We start from the raw sequence: 18,869 nt of genomic DNA, 5'->3' as shown, positions 1-18,869 counted from the left end.
AAATGTGTCTAAATGTTATTGATGTGGGATGACTTTGCCTATCAATATACAAGCATTTATTTTGTTTTAATAGCTGTGAAATATCCCACTGTGTGAAGAGACTAAAATCTGTCCTTCTATTGTGGATATTTGGATTGATGAACCATTGGACCAAAACAGAGAGGGCAATCAAATCATTTGACAGCCTGGCAGATCAAAGTGAGAGGTTTATTACAGAAGACAGTAATGCTAAAAGGGGAAGAGAGCTAAGTGAATCCACCTGCTGCAATCAGAGCCCAGAATCCCACCACCCTAAGAGGCATGAGACAACGTGGCTAAAAGGGCAGAGACCCCCAGGGCTCCCAGCAGTGCCAGATGCAAACTTGTCATCCCACCGTGTGTGGGCTTCCTATGCCCTGGACAGTCTTTCCTGAGGCAGAGGCTGTTTTAAGAGCTTAGAGCACCCATTCTACAGCAGATTTTCTTATGAATGAGGTCCCTGTTCTGTGCTCCTCACCTATGCTGGGTCCTTTTCTCAACTTGACTTTGAGTAGTGTGTGGATATAGGCTCCAGGTAAACACGAGGCCCCAGGTGACATCAGGGCTCAAGTGGACACACAGGCTCCATGTGTATATCAGGCCCCAGGTATATACCATTTTCCTGGTATGTATTAGTAACCAAGGGGACAATGGAGTCCAGGTGTACATCAAGCTCACAAGTGGACACCCAGGCCCCATATGGACACCAGCCTACAGGTGAGCATCTGGCTGCAGGAGGATACCCAGGCCTTAGGTAGATATCAGGCCCTATAAGGACACCAGGCCTCATGTGGACATCAGGGCCTAATTGGGGACTCAGGATCTAGGAAGACACCTAGGCCTCAAGTAGCATCAGGGCCAAGGTGGATACTAGACTCCAGGTGGACATCAGGCCCTAGTTGGACACTAGGCCCTAGGTGGACACCTGGGACCCTGGTGACCATCAGGCCCCAGATTAACTCTAGGCCTTAGGTGAACATCTGATCCCAGTTGGATATCAGGCCCCAGGAGAACATCAGTCCCCAGGTGGATATCAGCTTCCAAGTTGACATCAGGCCACAAGTGGACACTGGATTTGAGGTGTACATCAGGCCTCAGATGGACACCCAGGCCCCAGGTGTACATCAGGCTCAGGTGGAAATCAAGGCACAGGTAACACCATGCCCTAGGTGGTTACGTAGGCTTCAGGTAGACATCAGACCCCAGGAGGACACCTGGGTCTCAGGTGGTCATCATGCCCTAGGTGGAAACTCGGGTCTCAGGTGGTCATCAGGCCCTAGGTGGAAACTCAGGTCCCAGGTGCACATCACGTTCCAAGTGGACACCCAGGCCCCATGGTGATACCCAGGTTCCAGGTGGGCACTGGGCCCCAGATGAACACCAGGCTCCGGATGGATACCAGAACCTGGGTGGACACCCAGCTCTGAGGTGGATATCAGGCTCCAGGTGGACATCAAGTCTCGGATAGATATCTAGTCCCCAGGTGGACATAAGGCCCCAGTTCGACACCATACCCTGGGTGGATACCTAGGTCTCGGGTGGATGCATCTCCAGCTGAACATCAGGCTCCAGGTGGACACCCAGGCCCTAGGTGAACACTAGGTCTTAGGTGGACATTAGGCCCCAAGTGGACAACCAGGCCCCAGGTGGACACCCAGCCTTAACATGGACATCAGGCCCTAGGTAGACGGGCAGGTTCAAGGTGCATATGAGGCTCCCGATAAACATCAGTCCCCAGGGAAACCCTTGTCCCCAGGTGAACACCAGCACCCAGGAAGACATCCACCTCCACCTGCACATCATTCCCCAGGTGTATACCTAGGCCCTATGGGAGCACCAGGCCCCAAGTGAGTACACGGATCCCTGGTGGCTATTAGGCACCAGGTTGACACCCAGGGCTTAAGTGGACATGAGGCCCCAGATGAATGCTAGTCCCCAGGTGGATAAATAGGCCCCAGGCATACATCAGGTCTGAGGTCTATACTCAATCTTCAGGTGGACACCAGGCCCCATGCAGACACCAGACCCCAGATGGATACCAGGCCCTATGCAGACACCAGTCTGCAGGTGGACAGCAGGCCGCAAGAAGACATTATGCCCTGGGTTGACACCTAGGCTTCAGGGGAACACTAGGCCACAAGTGGTTCCCTATGCCCCCGGTGGACATCAAGCCTTAGTGGAATTCCTAGTCGCCAACTGAACATCAGGCCGCAGGTGGATGCCCAGGCTCTAGGTGAATAGCAGGTCTCACATGGACATTCGGCCCCAGGTGAACATCAAGCCCCAAGTGAGTACCTAGGTTCCTGGTGAACATCAGGACCCAGGTGGCACTCAGACCCTACACTCAGGCCATAGGAAATCAGAACATATGTGGACACTCAGGGCCCAGGTGGCTATCAGGCCCCAGGTTTATATCACTTTCCTGGTAGACATCAGTATCCAGGTAGATACTGGACTTCAGGTATACATCAGGTTCCTAGTGGACACCCAGGCCCCAGGTGGACGCAGCCTACAAGTGGACATCAGACCACAGGAGGACACCCAGGACCCAGATAGATATCAGTCTCCAGAAGAACACCCAGGCCTCAGGTGGACATCAGGTCCCAGGTTAATTCCAGACCCCATATGGAACTCGGGCCCCACCTGGACACAAGTCCCTAGGTAGATACATAGGCTCTGTAGGCCCTGGGGAACATCAGGCCTTAGGTGAAGTTCTAGACTACAGGTGGACATCTTGCTCCAATTGGACATCTGGTCCCAAGTGGATATCAGTCTCCAGGTGGACACAGAGTCCCAAGTTGGACATCAGGCACCAGGAGGACTTTAGTCCTCTGGTGAACACCAGCTCCCAGGTTGACATCAGGCTACAAGTTGACACCTAGGGCCCAGATGGACACGTGGCCCCATATGAACACTAGTCCCCAGTCAGCTAGGGCCTGGGTCCACCTGGAGCCTGATGCTTAGCTAGAGACTGGATATCCACCTGAGGCCTAGGTATCTACCCAGGGACTGGTGTCAAAGTGGGGCCTGATATCCACCTGGGGACTAGGTATCCACCTGGGGCTTGATATCCACCTCGAGCCAGATGACCTTCTGGAGTCTGATGTCCACCACAGGCCTGGGTGTCCATCTGGGGCCTGGTGTTGATTTGGATTCCAGTGTCTACCTGGAACCTGGGGTCATGTTGTCCACTTGGAGCCTGGAGTTTTCACCTGGGGCCTGGTAGACATCTGGCCCCAGTAAACATCAGCCTGGGGCCTGGTTGTCCACTTAGAGCCTGGAGTTTTCACCTAGGGCCTGAAGATCACCTGGGACCCAGGTGTCCACCTGGGACACCAGACTCCAGGTTTACGCCGAGGCTCCTGGGTGCAACAGGCCCCAAAAGAACTCTAGGCCATATTAAACATCAAGTCTCAGGTGGATGCCCAGGCCCCATGTGTACACCAGGCCCCAGGTAGACAGTGGACGCCAGCTGATCATCAGCCCCAAGGTTGACACCCACACTACAGGTGGGTATCAGGCCCCAGGTGAAAACCTATGCTTCAGGTGTGCATCAGTCCCCAGGTGAACATAAGGCCACAGATAGACATCAGGCCTCAGGTGCACATCTGGGTCCAGGTAAACATCAGGCCTTAGGTGGATACCCAATCCCCAGGTGGACATCAGAGACCAGGTTGACACAAAACAATCCCAGTGGGTATCATGTCCCAGTGGACATTCAGGCTCCAGGTAAACACATCAGCCCCACCGTAACCATAGCCACCATAACGAGAAATGGTAGGTCTAAGTACCATCATGCTCCTTGCTCACAAAAGGATGCTTAGCTATTTTATTCAAAATACAACTCCATTCATCACTCTAAGCAGCGATGTGTAGACAGAAAAAGAAAAATAAACCAGGCCTCAAGGAATCCATCCAAAATGAGGTAGATATTATAAGGGACAGAAATCCCCAAATGAAATGTTATAGTTGACATAGAATAGTCTTTAAAACCCATTAGTTTTCTCGCACATTTGATACAGAGCATTATTTCCAGAGACTGAACCTAGAAAGAATTGCTTAAGACTAGAAGTCTTGTTCCAGCCTAGATTCCACACTGTTGAACATCTATACTTAGTACACCACATTATACATAGCACTGACATGACCTGTGTGCATTTAATTTTCTAATACTTGTTCATCTCTGGCATACTTTATATATATATATATAACATATATTATGTACATACATACAAGTACACACACACACAAAGTATATAAGGGTAGGATAGTATAATTGTGCAGTAACGTTTCTTGTGAAAGTGGTGGAAAGTGGATTGCGTTGGCGACATGCTGGAATGTGCTTCCATTGGCAGAAGTAAGGCTTTCAAAACTAGTCGTTTACATTTTTCTTTAGCAACTGGGAATATTAATAATTGAAGATGTGTTGGTATAAAAATAATCATAATAATCACAATGAAGTGGTGTTAATAATTGTATCACAAGATATAATAAACATTATAGATATTATAAGATGTCAAAAAAAGAAGATGTCATAAAATCTTTGAGATGATTGACACGTTAAATGCGGCCTCCTGTGCCGCCCTGGGGCGCCACTCTCGTTGGGTTCTTGGCGGTGCTCACCCTACTCCACCTGCTCAGCCCAGGCTCCTGCGCCCCCGGAGTCACGCCATGGGAGCGAGGACTTTGCCTCGGCCCTAGACAAGGACAATGAGGAGGGGGTGCACGTGGAGTCCCCGCGGAGAGGCTGGACGCCGGGCAGGAGCCTTTGCGGGGGTGCACAGCCTCCTCTGGAATCCCTGGTCGCTGCCCGGTGCCTGCTGCGCCCTGCGAGCTCCGCGGCGGTGGAGCCAGGCCTGCGCTGCCGGCTCTCGGCCCCGCCTGCGGAGCCTCTGCCCTTTGTCTTGCCCCTGGGGCCCGGGCCTCAGCTGGCCCGGGGTTCCTGATGTTAGCTGATGATGGGCTGGCCTCTGGGACTGGGTCGTGGGCCTCGTGCAGTGGCCGCCGCGTCACCAGCGCCAGGCCTCCCCGCGGTGCTGCTGGCGATGCGGGATGCCCGGGCTCTGGGTCTGCTGGGCCCCCTGGCGCTGCGAACTCCGTCACCTTCCATCGCGGCCACCATGCTGCCCGCTGGTCAGCCCTGGTCTGCAGACTTCCTGGGACCCCTCCGCCCCAGGGAGGCAACACTCACAGCCGCTTGCGACACCGGGGCCGCCTGAACCTCCGCCAGGGCTGCGCCGCCCAAGTGGCTCCAGCCAGCCAGCCCTGGCCCACGAACGAGACTTTCCGCTCCCCGAGAAGATCGCCCTCGGCAGGCATACACGGCCATGGAGGATGCAGCGGATACCTTTCAAAGTTTGTGGACACTCTTCTGCCACAACAAAAGTTTCACCATCAGCTGCGATGCCGACTGGGGCGCAGAGACCCCTCCGGGAGGTGGACCAGGCAGTGCCTTTGCTGGGCATCCGCAGTGCTGACCACCCCAAGTGCAGATCCCCACTTCGTGTTCCTCCTCCTCCATGTTCCGCATCCAAAGTTCTCTCACCATTTCTAAGCAGGAGAAATCAAAAGAAACTGAAATCAGAAAGAGAGAGAGAGAGGGAGAAAAAGCCACGAGCAAAAAAAGAGCAAAACCTTTTGGAAAGCGTAAAACGCCCCAAAGCCAAAAACTAATTCTTATCTCTTTTAAAGCTTCTGCACTTCTCCAATGATGAATGATTTATTTTTTTTTAACCACTGGCAATTCGTAATTATTAACTTCTCTGGCATTAATGAATAGAAGTTGAATCACATGTGGTAGTATAATTTGTATTATATGAAGCTTTCCATATTTTAAAAAATAATTGTCTAGTTTTTCTCCATGGATTAACAATTAATGGAAAATTTTCAACATTACTGTGTTAATGTCTCCTGAGATAATTAGATGTGAGCAATTTTTATAAATAGAATTTCCTGGGTGGAATTTCTCATCTTCAGGAGCTCCATAAATAACCATATCCCAAGAGAACTGTGAATTTGGGAACCGAAAGAACTGAGTCCCAACTTGTCCAGCCTGGAAACTTTTGGGTGATCACTCTTGCAGGTGACTTCACTGCCTTCTGTTGAAGGGCCAGTGAGAGCCTGGGGGTTTCAACTTGCAAGAGCCTTACCATTTTAGGGTTAGCATTAACAATGAGGAAAAGGCATATTTTTTGATATTCTCCGTATGTAATAAAATAGTTACCAAAACAAAGCAAAGTGTGAGTGGTGACTATTGAGAGGACCCTTTCTATCTTTGCTGGATTCCCAGAGATTTCTGGGTTTCTTTTGGAGTCAATAGTATTTCCGTGTTAATTCTGAGCTCTTAAAACCCACAATATGAGTTGCAGCCAGTGACTAGAGTTGCAGCCAGTGACTAGAGTTGCAGCCATTGACCAGTGTTGCAGCTTGTTAAACTGATCACTGGTGGTAGAGCCTTTTCATTCTGCTCACTTCTTAAAAGGTCAGCTTGGTCAGGGATTAGTGCTACCCTGCCAGAAATAAGCAGTTAGGAATTAAGTAAAGGAGTCAGCTAAAAGCGTAATTACGAAGTAGTGAGGTCACAGCTAGATGGTTGTTGATCTCATTTTCTCTCTGCTGCTGATTTCAAGGCTTTATACTGTGTTTTGATGTAACATAGAATGTATACTATGAAGGACAAACAGTCTGTTAGCTTCTTGGAGCTATACTCCGTTACTGGAGCAGGGGACAACAATTTGAAGGACATTATTACTTAGACAGTTTAATCTGCCTTTGGCTAGGATAAACTTCAAGTTCCAAGGGGTGGGTTCAGTTGTTATGCAAACTTAGATTGTTGCGGTAAAATTTCCAAAAAAAAGGATAGGACTCTTTAGATGAAATAAGAATTTAACTGTATTTGAACCCCGTTGAAGGCCAGACAAGTTTAGGCAAAATCCCATGACTGATGAGTCCCTTTAAATTCCAACATATAATCGATGTTGGTAAATATGATACGTGCACTGGAAAAGGATGTGTATTCAGTAGTCGTTGAGTGTCCCGTTCTGTATATGTCAGTTTATGTCAAGTTTGTTCATCGTGTTCATCAAATCTCCCTTTCTCTTATGGATTTTTTTCTGTTGGTTCCATCGGTAATTGAAAGGTATGTTAAAATCTATATTGTAGATTAGTCCATGTTTCTTTTAGTTATATCAGTTTCTGTAGTAAATAATTTGAAGGGATATTTTATATTTAGACATATTTAAAATTGGCATACTTTTCTGGTGACTGACATCATAAAATCTTTTTTATCTTAGCAATATTTCTTGGCTTAAGTCTAAACTGTCAATAATAACATAGCAACGTGAGCTTTGTGCTGATTAGTGTTTGCAGGCATGTTTTCCATTGTTTTACTTCCAAATGTCTAGATTCTTGTATTCAGATAAATTAATTAAAACATAAAAATTAAATATAATATAAAACACTAAAAAGTGAATATTCTAAAAATCCAGCCAGAGATGTTTCACTTTTAATTGAAGTGTTTAGGACCACGGCTCTCACACTGTGTGCTAAGGTGCTCTAAGATGCTGTGTTTAACTGACAGGGGCACCAGCAGATAGCGTGTGAGTATGTGTATGTGTGTGTGTGTGTCTGAGATGGGGGTCTCACTCTGTCCCCCAGGCTGGAGTGGAGTGGTAAGGTCTAGGCTCACTGCAGCCTCTGCCTCCCTGAGTAACTGGGACAACAGGCAAGCACACCACCATGCCTGGCTAAATTTTATAATTTTAGTAGAGACGGGCTTTTGCCATGTTGCCCAGGCTGTATATTTTTGAGGGAAACAAAGCAACATTTGCTGGAGACCTTAGGAACTACTAGCCTGAGGCAGTTCATAGTTCAAAAGTAGTTAGAAGTGCATTTCTTTACCTTTAAGGTGGGTGTTGTTAATTACTGCGATGAAAGGAAGTATTGTGCTAAAGTCAGTGAGGAATAGGAATAAGGTCCAGTGGTTGAGATCCAGTCCGATTTTAAGATTTGAAAAGTTGTGCTGTGTGCCCAACAGGCACATGCATCCCATTAGTAAGTAAATTGTGCTTTTTTAAGAAAGAAACAAAAATACTGTTTCTACTTCCATTGCGTGTTATTTTTTATATGTACTTGCAAATCCATCACCAAAATAAAAATAATGGACATATCCAGCACTCATAAAAGTTTCCCCTTGTCCTTTTATAATCCCAAACTTTCTGTATCTTCCTACCTTACCACTCTCCCTGACAATCACCAATCTCTCACTATAAAAGAGTTTGCCTTGTCTAGACATTTATATAAATGAAGTGTAGTATGGACCCTTTTTTGGAGGGGTCTGGCATCTTTCACACAACATAATTATTTTGAGATTCAGCTATATTGTAGGCAACAATAGGTCATTAATTTTATTACTGAGTAGTATTCTATTGTGCAGATCGGTCACAACTTATATATCCATTTGCCTGTTGATGGGTTTTTGCATTGCTTCCAGTTTGGGACTTACACAAGTACATTTGCAATGAACATTCATGTACATAAGTTCTTATAACTTTGAGTAAATATTAGGAGTGTAATAGCTAATAGGTTTAGGTTTAGATTTAATAGACCGTCAAAATGTTTGCCAAAATGGTTGTACCATTTTATATTTTTATCAGCAGTATGTAAGAATTCCACACTCTTGCCAACACTTTGTATGGGTCTTCTTTTAAAATTTTAGACATTTTCATGTGTGTACAACAGTATTTTATTGTGGTTCCATAATGCCTAATAATATGTAGTATCTCTTTATGTACTTACATGCCATCTGTATATATTTGGTAAATGTATGTTCACATTTTTTTTTGCTTCTTCCCTTTTTGTTTTTTTCTTTGCTTATTTTCTCATTATTAAATTTTAATAATTTCTTTATATACTCTGGATTCAAATCCCTTATTAGATATGAGACTTGCCAGTATTTTCCCCTTGAGATTTCTTTTTTGTTTTCATAACACTATCTTTCAAATAGCAGATGCTTTTAATATTGATGGGGTCCAATTTATTAATTGTTCTTGTGCATTTGGTTTTTGGGGCTTCATCTAAGACATTTTTGATTAATTGAATATTACAAAGATTTTTTTTCTGTATTTTCATCTAAAAATTCATAGCTTTTAATACTTTATTTTATATTTAAGTCAATGGTCCTATAAGTGACAGAGCTTTAGCCCAAGTCGCTGTCATGCATAGCTGGACCCAGGGGCTTATATAAAATCGTCAAGAAATGTTCTCCTTCTTTCTCTCGACACTTTTCCTTTTGTTTTAGCCTCATTTTTTCCTTCTGAAGATGACTCTCTTCTCTCTCTGTAGCAAGAGATAGTACGACGAATAAGCCACTTTACTTTGTCCTCGCAGACCACAGTGGTAGAAAAAGCAAGAGTCCTTCCTGATGATTCCAAAAAAAAAAAAGTACTGAAACTGTTGCTATGATCCAAGGGTAGAGTCTTTTGCCAGAGCTGGGCATCATGATCACCTCTAGGACTGGGGCTGGTAGGTTGGGTCAGGCCCAGTTGGTGCTCATTGAAATGGTCCTCAAAGAAAATGGGGGCTCTCAAGAGGAGAGTTGCTGAACACCCCACCAAAAAATAGCCACTGTGTACATACCTACAATTCCTTGCCATTTTATAAGCAACTGGTTGGGTGGAAAATGACTAGAAATTCAGTTGTCATTAACTTTCCTTTATAATGTCAGTAGAATGAGCCATACATTTCACATGTTGTGGGTTATGTCCATGATAGTCATTTCTGTATATTAAGTATCAATTTGAAGTATCATCTGAAGAAATACACTATTTTGTGACATTATCCTTAAATTAATAATTTTAGGATAAAGAATTATAGGATGAAAGAAAAGTCTAGGATAGAAATAAAAGAATAGAGAAAATGGGAGCATGGATATACTGCAGAAAATGGCCAAACAGGAAAAGTACTTGTGAGAGGTATTGAAGTACATAATTGATATCACATAGACCTCCAGGAAATTACAACTACTGGCTTAAGAACAAACTATCTGAATAGTCTTTGCTATTACTGAGTCTTTTCTGCTTGCAAAAGAAGTAAGAATGGTAAGGAATTGGGACATTGTTCAGATACGCCTGAATGCATTTATTCATTTACCTGTTGATGGGGTTTGGGGGTATTAATGAAGGATGTTAATAAATAATAATGGGCATGTTAGGTAATCATAATTGATTTGTCCATTGGGTCTGAAGAAAATTTTGCCTAACTTCTTTTTTGTCAAGGGATTCATTTTTAATGTCATGTTGGATTCTATGGCTTACTGAATGTGTAATTGCCTATTTATGGATTCTGAAGAATTTTATAAAATATATTTGCCAAACATTTTGAAAGCTTAGAACTTCTCCTAGGCAGAAGTTCTTTAGTGCTTTAGTGCTGCCCTGACAAATATGGTAGCCACAGCCATGTGAATATTGAGCACTTGAAATGTGGCTAGGCTGGTCTGAGATGTGCTGTCAGGGTAAAACACACACCAGATTTTGAAAACTTAGTAGGAAATAAAACTAAACATATCTAATTAATAACTTTTATATTGGTTAGACATTGAAATAATATTTTGTATATATTTTACATATAAATATACATTCATGTGTATGTGTAATTAACATCTTCATATGAAATACTTCTCAATTACAATTGGAAGAATGATGACTTTGTGGTGAAGAAATCTGGCACAAACTTGATCATGTGCCTCCTGCTGTGATGTCCTAGGAAGACCACAGCAGTATTTCTGTGGTTTTCTTGTGAAAGATACATGACCTAAGTCCGGATGTGGAAACACATCAGATGGAAAAAGGTGAACACATCCTTCATAAATGCTTATGCTCTTTAAAACTCTTAAGGTTATGAAAAATAGGGCAAAACAGAGGAACTGTTTGAAGGAGCTTAAGAGACATGACAATTAATGCAATGGGAACTCCTGGATTGGATCCTGGATTACAAAGTTCAAAAAAAATGTATTTAGGGCACAACTGAGAAAATTTGGATGAGATTATAGCAGCTGTTGTTTGGACAGTAGTGTTGGGTGGATGCTGATATCCTGATATGGATGATTATGTTCTGGTTAGGAGAACTTTTCCCAGATTCCTCATCGTTTGCCCAGTGAGTTCGTGGACAATGTGGCAATGGTAGCAGGAGAAGATGCTACATGTTTCCAATAACATGAACTTCCCTGCAGCAGTGCTGCCTACTGCCCAGATGAGTGCCCTGACTGCTGACAATGAGCAATGCTGAGACCCTGGAAAGAGGAACTGCCTTGCCTAGACCAGACAGATTTCTGGTAATGTTGTAATAATATTTTCTCCTTTCCTTCATGGAAGTGGTAAAGGATTGCCGTCACTGGAATAGATGCATATCGGAATATGAACTCCGCTTCATATGCTTCTCATAGCATCAAATTATTTACATTTTCTGAGTTCTTATTGTCTGCTATCATACAATTACTACTGATGATGTAGCTTATTTTACAAAAAAAGAAGTGATGTGGGCTTCAGCCCATATTTATTGGTCTTGTGACATCCCACATCACCCAGAGGAACATGACCTCACAAGAATCAGTTACTTCACCAACTGTGAGACCCTGAGGGGCTGGGTTTCTATCCTACGAGATGTGTTAGATGCCCTGACCCAAGAGCCCTCCTACCCAGAATGCATGGTTCCATGTAGCAAGGATCATTGTGATGGTGGTGATGATGATGGTGAAGATGGTGATGGTGAAGGTGGAGGTGGTGATAATGAAGTGATAGTTATGTTGAGGATGATGAAGGTGATGATGATGGTGAGAATGGTAAAGGTGAACATGGTGATGGTGAGAATGGTGATGGTGGTGATTGTGATGGTGATGATAAGGATGGTGATGGCGAAGGTGGTGATGATAACAGCGATAGTTATGGTGAGGATAATGGTGATGATGATGAGGATGATGATGGTGAGAATGGTGATAGTGATGATGATAGTGATGGTAATGTTAATAATGATGATTATTATGAGGATGGGGAGGGTGACAATAATTATTATGGTGAGGATGGTGATGGTGAAGGTGGTGATAATGATAGTGATAGTTATGGTGAAGATGCTGGTGTTGATGATGGTGAGAATGGTGAGGGTAAGAATGGTGATGGCGATGATGATAGTGTTGGTGATTGTAAGGATGGTGATGGCGATCATGGTGATGATGATAATGGTGCTGACTGGGCTATGAGGTAATGGAGGCAAAAAAGTGGCAGTTTCTAGGAAGTATAGAGCCAGCTGGGAACTGCAAGGCAATCTTAGTGGGGGTGGAAGATGTCGGGCCTCTGCCTCATTTCTAGACATCTGGGGAAAGCTCACCCCTCACAGTAGTTCCAGGAACCCCTCCATCCAGCATTTCCTTCTCGCAATCAGCATGGAGCTTTTGGGGTGCAGAGAAGTGTCTTCTATTCACTGCACTCTGTGGGAAGGGAAATGGGGGAGTGGTATTTATGAACCCAGTATAATACAGTAGGGTCTCATCTAATATATTTTGGGAGAATTTTCAGCTGAAGAGAGCAAGCCTCAGAGAAGTCAGGTAACTTTATCTTCAATAGCATCCAGTTGTGATTTATTGAGCAGTTACTATGTGCCAGGCAACATGCTGGGTGGTTCCTTATATGTTATCTCATTAAATCCTACAGCAACACAAGAAGACAGGCACAACTACCCCATTATAAAAATTGTGGTAAAATAAACTAAAAGTTGCTGTCTAACTATGTTTAAGTTTACATTTCAGTGGCACTAAATACATTCACAATGTTGTGCAACCAATTTCCAGAATGCTTTTCATCTTGTAAAACTACAATTCTGTAACTCATTTAAAAACAACTCCCCAATCACCACCCTCCCCAGGACCTGGTAGCTACCATTTTCCTGTCTGTCTGTATGGATTTGACTACTCTAGGTGCCTTGGAAAAGTGGAATAATACAGCATTTGTCTTTTTGGTCTGGCTTATTTTGCTCAGCCTAATGTCCTCAAGGTTCATTCTTGATGCAGCAGGCATCAGAGTCTCCTTCCTTTTCAAGGCTGAACACTATTCCACTGTATGCATAGACAGCATTTTGTTGATCCGTCCATCCATCCATGGACACTTGGGTTGCTTCCACCTTTTGGTTATTGTGGATGATGCTGCTCTGAACATGGTTGTGCAAGTATCTCTTCCATGCTAGCCCCATTATACAGAAGAGCATAGAGAGATTCTGGGAGGAGGGATGACCTGCCCGGGGCCTTTGGTGAGGTTCGGGTGGAGGATCTCCCCGACCTCAAAGGCAGAGTTCCTCTCCTCACCCCACTGCCTTTCTCAGGACCTGCCTCCTGCCCCACCACACAGTGCCCACTCCCTGGTACTAGACTTGCTAAGGCCTCTTGATCCCTGAAAATTCAGGGACAGGAACTGGTGGGCACAATTACAGTCACTCACTTCTCTGTCCCCTACTGCAGATTCTGTGCCAAACAATACATGATAATGACCTGCTTTCCACTCTTTCACCAGATGTGGATGAGGCGCCTGCTGCATGCCAGGCATGTGTGGTCACAGGACAGAGACCCCTGGGAAATGAGAAGATGTGAACTCCTCAAGGCCAGGGGCAGCCCTTTCACTTGCTGCTACCCTCTGAGGGATGGAGGGGAACCCTGAAGCATTGGAGAAGTGCATGAGTGACCTAGCTCAGATGATGATATCATAGTAACCCTGTTTATTCTCACCTACCATGTGCCAGGCATTGTGCGAAGTACTTTGCACACATTACCTGCTGTAAAGCTCAGAGACAACTGTAGGAGTGAATCTGTTATACCTCCCACTTTACAGGGGAGGAAACTGATGCCCAGAGAGGTGAACCAGTCTTCCCCAGGCCTTGCAGCTAGTCTCTGGCATGCAAATCCAGGCGGTCTAACTCAGAGATCCCCTCATCCTCTTGGTTTTTTCCCCTGCAGCCCTCTGGCCTGTCCCCAGAGCCCTGTACCCTGGGCCACCCCTAAGATGACCTGGACATGGGCTTCAGCAAAGGCAGCAACCCCGGCACATCTCCATTTGACAGGGAGGAACCTCAGGCGCACCACAGGAGCCCTGGGCTTCAGGTGGTGTAGGTGCTGGCTGAACCACAATGCACCCATGTTGGAGGATGCACCCTAGGATGGGCAGCAGCAGGAGGTCACCCTGCCCAACAACTGGTAGTGGTACCTGAGAACAAAGGAGGAGAAGGAGGCTTTGGAAACAGGTGTGGAGAAGCCCAAGGAGGAAGAAGAAGACTTGGACTATGGGCTGCTGGATGGCCTCAAGGACCCCCTCCCAGAAAAGGAACTTTGAGACTTATACCAAGGGCTGAGATGAAAGTGCTCCCTATTTTCTATCCTGGAACTGCTGCAGACCTCGGTGTGACATCACAGGGCCTCGTTTCCCTATTTGTAAAATGGGATTATATGGGGGTTCCAATGAGATACTGGACCAAGAGCATTTTGAGAATTGTAAAAAATGTACAGTGAGGGAATAATTATTATCAATGGACCATTGCTCTTCCAATAGTTAGTATTCTTTAGCCAATATTTGAAGGTAAAATATGATTTGTTGAGGAGGTTTGCAGCAGCTGAGACCCTCAAGAACCTTTTCTGTCTCCGTTCAAAGCTGGCCTCTGACAGGGACCTTCTTGGTGCCACCCCTGGGCCTCTCATCCTTTGTGCAGGCTTCTCAGGGTTCTTATTTCTGTTGTGTCTTGTGGTTCCCTAGTGGATGGTGTGCTCCATCTTCACTCAGAGCTAACTGCATCTCCTCCAGGCCCATGTCCCTCATGCAGCACCCACTGCTCCCTCACCAGGATTCAAACCCTTCTGTGACTGACCTCTGCTGACCTCCCTCATTCTTTCTGCTCCTCCAGTTCCATGCCTGTGCCCCTCAATCCCGTGGCTCACACTCTCACCCAAGCTGTTCTCCATCGGGATTTCCTTGGCTCCCTTTCCTGCTCAGCAAATTTGTGTTCATCCTTCCAAGCCCTGCACAGATGTCCTCCTTTCAAAGCTCTCCCTGAGGTCACAGAGTCCAGGAACAAGGTAGTCCTTGCTCCACTGCTGCCTCTGGGTTTTGTGCCTTTATCACTTTGGTGTGACTGCCTGCCTCTTGCTGAAGGGAGGCATTTTGGCTTTACTCACCTCAGTATCTCCTGGGTCCAGCTGGGTGTCTGGCCTGGCCCAGAATCGGTGCTCATCGAGGGTGTATAGAACTCACAAGGACCAAGTAATGTCTTGCAAATAATACCACCCTCCCACACTTCTCCAATGTTTACTTTCTAAGCTCCTTTATTCTTTGACATTCAAATTTCTAAATGGCCTGTATGTATTTACAAAGCCTGGGAAAATGCCTTCAGAGGACAAACACACCCCACCGGCAGAATGTATTTGCATTGACTAGGATTATGGAAGAAATTCAGCTTTCTGGAAAATGAATCATTGGGCATTGGCTGAGTATCTGCTCTGTGCTGGATATTAAGCTGTGATCTCTAGAAAGAGACATGAACTACTGACACAGTCCTTGACCCTGAAGAGCTCAGAATCCAGTGAGCTTGATTTCTTGTAAGTTAGAGACAGAGTTCAGAGCAGAAGCTCAGGCAGAAGGAGAGAAGTAAAATGGACATACCAGAGGCAGTGACAGCCACACAGCTGTCTGGGGACACTGAGTGCAGCAACAAATAGCTTGCGCTGCCTTGGCAGCCCACGAAGGTATCACGGTTTGCTATTGCAGCATCTCACTGATGCTTTTGTTATGCTGATCTCTGCAAAGACCCTCTGTGCCCCAGCCCAGGATGGTGGCAGCCATGCTGTGGAGAAAAGGGCAGTGACCAGGACCACAGGCTCAGTGCTTGTAACCTGGACCACCTGCGAATGGGAGCCCTTCACATGTTCTCTGCCTCTGTGTTCAGGTTGGGGGACCTGGCCAAGGAAGGGAGATGACCCCCATGCTGAGTCAAAAGGACACACTCCCGGGAACAGACTATCTCTTCTTTCTGGGTAATTTCTGCCTCTGCAGTGAATGGTGAAACCAGACACATCCTCTCTGTTGGTATGACACAAAGACAGGCGTTCCTGCTCATGGGCTGAATCTTCAGATGAGGGGAGGTGTAGCACACTCCTGTGATCTGCTGACTAAGGCAGGGACACATGACACCCCATCAGAATGACTGCCAGACCAATGGCTAAAATAAAATCATTTCCAATATTCAAAGGAGTTACCTTCATTCATCTACAAATATTTTTCCTTTACTTTTCTTTCTTTCTTTTTTTTTTTTTTTTTTTTTTTGAGATGAGGTCTTGCTCTGTTGCCTAGGCTGGAGTGCAGTGGCATGATCTTGGCTCACCGCAACCTCCACCTCCTGGGTTCAAGGGATTCTCCTGCAGCAGCCTCCCGAGTAGCTGGGACTACAGGCGCCCACCACCACATCTGTCTATTTTTTGTATTTTTCATAGAGACAAGGTTTCACTATATTAGCAAGGCTGGTCTTGAGCTCCTGGCTTTGTGATCTGAAAGCCTTGGCCTCCTAAAGTGCTGGGATTACAGGTGTGAACCACCACGACTGGCCCAAGTTTTTTTCTATAAAACGACCTATTGCACTCAGGGTAGGGTAAATGATGCATCATGTCTGCTGGCAACATGGGCCCTATCTGGAAAACGAGTGCCCACCACAATGGCACAGTGCTGTGCAGTGCCTGTGTCGTGCTGAATCTCAGGAGCAGCCCCCATCCTGTGAACCACAACCACAGGGAACTTAGAAAAGAGCAGAGACCTCTGGTGGCCAGGCCTGCCAGTAAGCAGATGCTAACCCTGTCCTGGGGGTCTGCAGGGAGGTCAGGCAAGTGGAGAGGTGGCGAGACACATTTGTGGTCTCCCCCACTCCCGCCCTTGCTATGCAATGGGGGCGACCACACACCCGCTCTGCCTGGGAGGGTCCTGGTGTGCCCACTGCCTCGCTGAGTTATGAGGGATGCTGCGTTTCACATCTCACCGGTATTGCATTTGAAGGACAAATTATGTCTTCCCTTCTCCACCCTGCGGAACTCCGTTTCCTCATGTGCAAGTGGGGGATGATATGCTTACATGGTTATGCAGTAGTTGTATCGATGGGATCCATCTGTCAATACCCTGCATCCAGCGACCACCTGGAGCACACTTGCAGTTCGCAAGCTGGGCTTCCTGCTGCAGGCAGGGGAGCAAGCACTGCCTGGAGCCAGGGAGCTTCTCTGAAGGAGGTTTTGGAAAAGACTTGTTCCAGAATTTGGGCTTGTATTGGAAGCTTGCGGGAGGGTTGAAAGAAGCCTTTGCTCCAGATTGGATGCTGTCAGAGGCAGGGTGGATTCTATCACCTGGCATCTTCCCCAATCTTACCTAGAAGGAAGGAAGACAAGACCAAAGCTAACGCTGCAATTGACAAGGAGGTAGTGGTCCTGACATAGCCACAGGAGAGGGGGTGTGAGGTCACTTTGGTCCATGTTTTGCATGAGCTGAGCCATGATAGCTACCAAGTGACCTTGCTTTGTCTTGACCCATCATGGTCACAGAGCGACCTTGTCTGATGCTGACAACCTGGGCAGTTCAACAGGAGAACACCAAAGCCTTGCCAGCCATGGTTGCCATCCTCCTGAGGCTTCACTGCTCCTCCTCTGGGGCCGACTGCTGACCATGGATGGTGTCGAGTGGGAGGGGAATATGCTGTGGGGTTTTTTTTGCAGAGCAAGGGCAGAGGACTCTGATGCCTTCAGCTCTGGCCATCCTGAGTGCTGTGATCTGCTTCCCCTGCTTCCTACACCACCCACAATCCCACCATGCTGTTGCAGTCAGTGCCAACTCATAGTCCCTTCTAAGGGCCCCAGTGTCTCTGGGTCACCCCCTCTCCCCTGGGAGGGAAGCAAGGTTCTCATGAAGGTCCCAGGTGGAGGTGCTAAAAGAGTGTGGAGGTGCCTTCTTGAGTGTCAAAGTCTGGGATTCCAGCTTTCAGCCTCAGGCTCCAGGTGTGTGTGCCGAAGTGGAATTTTCTGCTCTCATTCGCTCTCCTGTCTGGTCAGAGGAACTTGGGGAGTTTCCTCTCTAGGGGAGGGAAAGGCCCTGGAGAGGTGGCCTTGCCCTGAACTGGGAAGAGGTGGGCACGGGAAAGCAGGGGACTGGGCTCTGCCTACCGCTTGCTGACAGCTTGGGCACAGCACTGCCCTCCCTGGGCTCCTGTCTCTCTTCTCTGTATGATTAGGTGGAGGTGGATGGGATTCTGCTTCTACTCCCGGTCCTTGGGCACCATGACAGGTACTCACACACTTATGACCCCATCTGGTCCTTGGAACAGCACTAGGGGATGGATCTGTTAACCTCACGTTGCAAATATTTGTTCTAAATCCCACACTCTGAAGTCAGAAAGACCTGGGTTTGCCCTCAGCCACTGACGCTTGCTTGCTATGTGACCTTGGACAAGTCACTGCCCTTCTCTGAGCCTCAACACCCACATTTACACAGGGGAAGAATAATACCTCCCTCTTGGGCTGCTGTGAAGCAGAGCTAATGGGTACATTGCCTCAGGCACATTGCAGGTGCTCAGAGTGTTGGTCTTTCCTTCCCTTTCTAGGTCTCCATTTCCTCATCTACACAGTGGGGAGCAAGTCTGTCCTGATTATAAATAAGACAATAGGTGAATGCACTCAGGAAGCCTGGGGACAGGGATGCATAGAGAAGCTTCTTGCAAAGGTGAAGAATGCGTGCCCTGAGCCCCGCACTGAGTGGCAGGTGAGAGGACAGCAAGCCCAGCGACTGAGGCCTACAAAA

At 46.5% G+C, this 18,869-nt stretch overlaps 1 protein-coding gene across 6 annotated transcripts in view; it reads right to left on the bottom strand.

Annotated features, from left to right (window-relative positions):
- Positions 1 to 3,921: 3,921 nt before the first annotated feature.
- The window catches only part of LOC129017999 (protein FAM182A-like), a 33,114-nt gene continuing 18,166 nt past the window's right edge, over positions 3,922 to 18,869 (bottom strand). For 2 of the 6 annotated variants that reach the window (XM_063656422.1, XM_063656419.1), the window contains exons 2-5: positions 17,160 to 17,447; positions 12,397 to 12,496; positions 5,366 to 5,568; positions 3,922 to 4,417 (exon numbers count right to left, since the gene is read on the bottom strand). In XM_063656422.1, the coding sequence (XP_063512492.1) occupies positions 5,369 to 5,568; positions 12,397 to 12,496; positions 17,160 to 17,447 (588 nt within the window). In that variant the 3' untranslated portion in view covers positions 3,922 to 4,417; positions 5,366 to 5,368. Of the gene's footprint in view, positions 4,418 to 4,479; positions 5,593 to 12,396; positions 12,497 to 17,159; positions 17,448 to 18,869 lie in introns of those variants that run through there. The other 4 variants (XM_063656420.1, XM_063656421.1, XM_063656418.1 and 1 more) reach the window with 2 other exon arrangements.

The sequence above is a fragment of the Pongo pygmaeus genome, chromosome 19 (genome assembly GCF_028885625.2).
Source record: "Pongo pygmaeus isolate AG05252 chromosome 19, NHGRI_mPonPyg2-v2.0_pri, whole genome shotgun sequence".
NCBI classification, from domain to species: domain Eukaryota; kingdom Metazoa; phylum Chordata; class Mammalia; order Primates; family Hominidae; genus Pongo; species Pongo pygmaeus.
Note: the sequence above shows the minus strand (reverse complement) of the source record. Positions and strands in the feature narration are given on the sequence as shown.